Genomic DNA, 6,013 nt, shown 5'->3' with positions numbered 1-6,013 from the left:
GACCTATTTTGTTGTGATGTAAATATAAGTATTACTATTTATTTTGATATATTTGGTCTTGTTTTGTTGCATATATGCTGAAAATCCTGTTTGAGCTGACCTATTTTACGGCGTCGCGAATGTTGTTGCATCCTTGCGGTTAGTTTTATTAAGTTGATCTGATCCGGGTTCTGATTGATTTGTGTATGATAGCGGGGTTTACTTAAGAAAGCTCATATTTAATTGTTTAGTGGTAGCGGAAATAGCGAAGAAGATGAGAGTGAACATGGAGAGATGGACATGGAGATGCCACCAACCGGAGCAGTACCTATGAGCAGTACCGGGCTTCATAAGCGCATCGTCTCTGTGTGACATAGCTACCTGTATCGAATTCGTGTATGACTTCATAAGCGCATCGTCTGTGTGGGATCATAGCACAGTCTGCTCCCCCCTCGCCGCTGCCCGCCGTCGAAGCTCGGACGTCGCCGCCGGCATGTCAGGTGTCTCCGCCGCAGCACAGATCGGTGACTTCCTCGCCAAGAAGCCCTACACGCCACCGTCCTGGGCCTCGCACCTCTCCCTCGCCCCCTCTCACACCTTCTCCCTCGGCGTCGTAAGCTTCCCCATCTCTATCACTGAACCCCTACAAGTAGTTTAAATCGACTAACGGATCGTGTGTAAAATGATGGCTCCTCTGTAACTCGTAGCTTTGTTTTCGTATTCCATACAGTTCCCAACCCCGATTCACAAGTGGAACCTGCCCAATCTGCCGGAAGGCACGGAAGTATGGATCAAGGTGCTGCACGAACCACTACCGTCTGTTCACTTTCTAGTTGCTGTGCATAGGCGTAGTAGCTTAAAATGCTTAGTGGCATTGCATTCTGACACGAGAGCTGTGGTGAAATTGCAGCGGGACGACCTGTCCGGCATGCAGCTGAGCGGCAACAAGGTCCGGAAGCTCGAGTTTCTGCTGTCAGAAGCCGTCGCGCAGGGTGCTGACTGCGTTATCACTGTCGGTGGTATCCAGAGCAGCCATTGCCGTGCGACGGCAGTGGCCGCCAAGTATCTCAATCTTGACTGCTACCTGATATTGAGTACTTCCAAGGTGATCTTTGTACTTTTGGCTGAAATTGATAGAATGCTGTGTGGTAATGTAGTTGGTTTGACCTCGCGTTGGTGCTACATTTTCAGCATCTTGTAGATAAGGACCCTGGTTTGGTTGGAAATCTCCTTGTGGCGAGAGTGCTGGGAGCGCACATTGATCTTGTTTCAGAAGAAGAATATGGGAAAATTGGCAGTGTGGTATATATGCTCTTCCCCATGATGTATTCTATTACTGCTTTGATTTTTCATAGTTCTTTTTTTTTGACAGGGAGTTTTCATAGTTCTGTCAGCCCATGTGTAGCCAAAACATTGTTCATACGTGAAATGTTATTCATTATTCACGCCTGGATAATATTTTCGTTGTTAAAACAAAGTAGCTCGTGCTGCAGTATTTATTCTCATCATAATATTTTGTAGTGTCATCTTTTCTCTCCATTGTACTTGGTGATTTTGCTGCCTATTCTCTGTCTAACTGTTGATGAAATGCATTGTGCTGCTGCTCATTAAAACTTTCTCACTGATCGTTTTTCCTGTACAAGTGTTTTCTTATGCTTCAAGCTTGTGAATTCCACAAGAAGTTCCTAACCATCGTATAAATTTGTTTGTTATAGGCTTTAGCTGACTTGCTCAAGAAGAGGCTTGTGGAAGAAGGACGGAAGCCATACGTGATTCCTGTTGGTGGATCCAACTCACTTGGAACTTGGTATTGTCTTATATTTCTGATGCTGAGCTTTATGCTGTATTACATGTTTCTGATTTTCGTGTTTATGGCATAGTTCGAGTTTCTTTAATGAATATTATTCCTGGACTGGGGGTGTGTCTCAGTCCATCGAAGAAGTAGCAGTTGCTGCAATTTTGCAAATGGACATCAGTCCATTTTTCTATGGCTATGAGATGTCTAGGCACTTAACATACCAGATCTCATATAAGCAAGAAGATTTGGGTAACATATCATACAGTGGTTAACCAGTGGAGCATAGAGTACTTCAAACTGTGACTCATTTCAATGTGTAAGCATAGGCTGAAGAAAATACAGTGTATATTCACACTGTGCTAAAGTGAATGGTTATGAATGTAAGATTACATGATTCTGAAAAAAACAATGTAGGAGTATGTGCTGTAAAGAGAAGGTATGCAAACAATATTAACTTTGTAATTTTTCAACTTATGTTCATATGTTGTGTCTTACTTTTATGCAGGGGATATGTTGAAGCTGTAAGGGAAATTGAGCAGCAAATTCAGTTATCTGGTGATGTTCAGTTCGATGATATCGTTGTTGCCTGTGGCAGGTATTTCATCAACACCCAGTATTCTTTACTTGTTATGGGGTAGTTATGTGCATGGACTGAGCTATTATGTCATACCTGTATCCTGAATATTGTGACATTGTATCAATATGGCTTGATGATATTGTACTTTGTGCAGTGGCGGAACCATTGCTGGTATTGCTTTAGGATCGAAATTGAGTAGCCTCAAAGCAAAAGTATGAGCCATCTTTGTTGTTTTCTTATCCCATTTTAGTTTCCATACTAATAATCCACTTGTAGGATAGGTCCATGCTTTCTCTGTTTGTGATGACCCTCAATACGCCTATGACTGTCTTCAAGGCCTAATTGATGGACTTCAATCAGGCTTGGATTCACGTGATATAGTCACCATTGAAGATGTGAGTACAATTTACCTCTCATTATTTAATAGGAACTCTTTAAAAAATATATTTTGCACCAGAGGATCCAAAAGTGAAGTTTCCATTTTGTTGATGCATATCAGCACATTCTCTACCATGTTTATATGTGCACAGACATGGTTTTTCTGGTGCTAGTTGTTCATTTCACAGTTCACCTTCTTTTGTGCTGGAACACTATTTAATTTCATCCTGTTCTCTTAAGTTGGTAGAGTTTGTTAATTTTTTGGGGTGCTTTACTGCAACTTCTACTTGACAGGCTAAGGGCTTAGGTTATGCGATGAACACCACTGAGGAGCTTAAGTTTGTTAAAGATATAGCAGTAGCAACAGGCATTGTGCTTGGTCCAGTCAACAGGTGCAATACTTGCCTTTTGTATGTGATGTGATATTTAATGTGGTATCCTGAATGCTAGTATTTTTTGTTAAATAACAAAGGCATGAAATGGTTCTCTATGCATATAAGCTAATACTCAGAAGGATTCTTCCAGCAATTTCATGAGGAGATTTAATGTGTATCTTGCTGTTCTCATGCTTACCATTTTATTTTCGTAACGACGATATGCAATTTCTTTTTCTGCAGTGGGAAGGGAGTATATGGACTGCTGAAAGACATGTCTAGCAATCCAGCCAAGTGGCAAGGGCGAAAAGTACTCTTTATCCATACAGGTGGTCTTCTTGCGTTGTATGATAAGGTTGATCAGCTGTCATCTTTGGCTGGGGATTGGCGTAGAATGGATCTTGAAGAACCACGCGAAGATGGCACTGGCAAGATGTTCTGATGGATATACACCAGAAAAATCTTCAATTTATCTTTGAGTTGTAGACATTCATTTATCTCAAGAGCATTTTCTCTATACTACTGGTATAATTTAAGAATAAAGATCATGTTTCTGCCATCTGGAATTGAAGCTTCATGTTTTCATGTGTAAATGACTAATCCCTTTTCTCTTACATTCTGGCAACACATTTCTGTTTTCAGTTATAAAAGTACTTGGTCTTGATTTTTTTTGAGAACTTTGCCTTGAATATTCCATTCTGTTACAGAGAGCTGCCTAGCAGGGTTGGTGTTATTGCTATTCATTCTCTATATCAACTGCCGACTAATAAGGTCCCAAGTTCTGCTGGGTTTAATCAACAAGCAACCAATACAATTGTGGACACAAACGGAAACTTCTGACTGTTATTCCATTCAGAAACTTGAGTAACCATTCAGCATTAGCGGACTGCCTAGTCGTGCATATAAACGAAACTGCAGCACCGAACAACTTTGTAGGCAATTTTATAAATATGGTAGTATGAAACATCTGAAATGTAGGCAGTAGGAGATAACATAGAAAGCACACTAAAACTGCACTATGATAAGTTGAAATTAATGACCGGGAATCTGAAAAAGCAAACTGCCAGAGCCAAAGATCACCATCGTCTTAAATAATACTTCCTTGTCCACATCATAGTCTTGCCGTTTTGACTGCCATCCACCGGATTCGCTCCTTCCCCGCTTTCATCATCGACTCTGCTTCACCGCCGACCTAGTCTCTCTTTCGCTGCTTTTCCTCAAATCTTCTCAAACATCAGAGCTAAATCCATCTCTATTGTATACACTTGGTTATAGCTAGGGATCTTATTTTGATAACTCTGCATAAGATAGAGAAAAGCAATGTGTGGGACATCGTGTTCGCGATCGCTTTGCCTCGGTGTTTCGACAAATGATTACTGATCACTTGGACTTTAAATCATTGATAATTATTTTATTATTAGCATTTTCTCACTTTCTTGTTAATTGTTTGCAGAGCATGCAATGGCATGGTCGCAGTAGCATGGAAGGAACTCCGTTGCAAAACATTAAGGCGGCGCACCTTAAACTTCTCCATTCATATCTTTGCAAGGGTAAATGGAGGAATCTTATATCCTTTCGAAGACATGACTTGTTTCCAGTCGTGTCTTCGCAAAAATAAGAGGAGAAACCTAGTATCCTCGTGAAGATGTAGAGTTGAAAGGAATTTCCACCTTACTTTCCTCACAGAGACAAACACGTAACAAAGAAATGCTACAGATTGTGTTCTTCTGTGGATCTTTCTCTTTTTTCTGTCGCTAATGTATGTATATAAATGATGTATCAGATGTGCAATATAATTGAGATTTGGTACTGTATTTGCATGAGAGTTCAGCTAGGCATACACCTACTAGTATTATGGTTCTGCAGCTACAACGTGCCCGTTCTGTCTAAAATTGTTAGCGATATTTTTGTAAAGCAAAACTGATATGCACTAGAGTGCCCTATCTTTTGATAATCCGATGAGCAATAACTAGTTTTGTTGGAAGCACTGTCAACCCAATCCCAAAAATCACTTCTGTATGCGCAATACTTGGGTGGCACCGATACCCCCATTGACAGATGCATAAATGTTTTCAGTCTTGCATAACAATGTTAATTTTGTAATAGAAAAACAAGTAAGGCATGGGCTATGGCCTATGGGTACTTTAGCTAACTTCTTTGTTATATAGCCACATCTATCGAGAAAAGGCAATCAAACCACTCCGGGTGTCATGTATGTTTTTCTTCAAAACGTGGTGTAAAGTGTAAAACACCTTATTTATCTAACACTTGCTAAAATTAGTGAAAACTTCTTTAACAATATTTATCATCTTGCTCTCCTTTTTATTACAACAAAAAAGTGGACACACCAAGCCAAGCTGAAACATGCGTTGTTACTTATTTTCGGTTGCGAATTACTCCAAAATTGCTATGTCTAGAGATCAAAGTGTATGGTGCCCGTCCCCTCCGTTTTAACAAGTTTTGTCAGCTATAGCTTTTGTGACGTGAAAGCACAATAGCATCGGCCACTCAAGCTACGTTTTCATGTCCATTCCTCAACTAATTTGACACTTTATATTTCTTTATATAACCTATATATGATGGATAAAAACAATTACATAGCTTCATAAAACATGGCATCTAAGGTGGACATCTTTACGGTGCTCCTCCCCTTGCTCATGTTATTGGCAACATGTTTTCGGTTGCGAATTACTCCAAAATTGGAATGTCTAGAGATCAAAGTGTATGGTGCACGTCCCTTCCGTTTTAACAAGTTTTGTCAGCTATAGCTTTTGTGACATGAAAGCACAATAGCATCGGCCACTCAAGCTACGTTTTCATGTCCGTTCCTCAACTAATTTGACACTTTATATTTCTTTATATAACCTATATATGATGGATAAAAACAATTATATAGCTTCAGGAAAC

The 6,013-nt window shown here is 40.1% G+C and overlaps 1 protein-coding gene across 1 annotated transcript; it reads left to right on the top strand.

Annotated features, from left to right (window-relative positions):
- The first annotated feature begins 273 nt into the window (after positions 1-273).
- On the top strand, positions 274-3,548 carry LOC124690783 (putative D-cysteine desulfhydrase 1, mitochondrial). Its single transcript, XM_047224119.1, has 11 exons — positions 274-347; positions 415-592; positions 710-775; positions 890-1,084; positions 1,171-1,281; positions 1,695-1,786; positions 2,283-2,372; positions 2,509-2,566; positions 2,636-2,749; positions 3,027-3,124; positions 3,350-3,548. The coding sequence occupies exons 1-11, from the start codon at positions 274-276 to the stop codon at positions 3,546-3,548; spliced, it is 1,275 nt and encodes a 424-aa protein (XP_047080075.1).
- The last annotated feature ends 2,465 nt before the right edge of the window (positions 3,549-6,013 follow it).

Source organism: Lolium rigidum, chromosome 2 (assembly GCF_022539505.1).
Source record: "Lolium rigidum isolate FL_2022 chromosome 2, APGP_CSIRO_Lrig_0.1, whole genome shotgun sequence".
Taxonomy (NCBI): Eukaryota; Viridiplantae; Streptophyta; class Magnoliopsida; order Poales; family Poaceae; genus Lolium; species Lolium rigidum.
This window is presented reverse-complemented; position numbering and strand designations above follow the sequence as displayed.

Excerpts from the sequence above, each read along its gene's own strand:
- LOC124690783 (XM_047224119.1), top strand. The coding sequence starts at position 274 with ATGGACATGGAGATGCCACCAACCGGAGCAGTACCTATGAGCAGTACC. Across the intron at positions 2,373-2,508 it reads ATCGTTGTTGCCTGTGGCAG|TGGCGGAACCATTGCTGGTA; the intron begins GTATTTCATCAA and ends TACTTTGTGCAG. Across the intron at positions 2,567-2,635 it reads TGAGTAGCCTCAAAGCAAAA|GTCCATGCTTTCTCTGTTTG; the intron begins GTATGAGCCATC and ends CTTGTAGGATAG.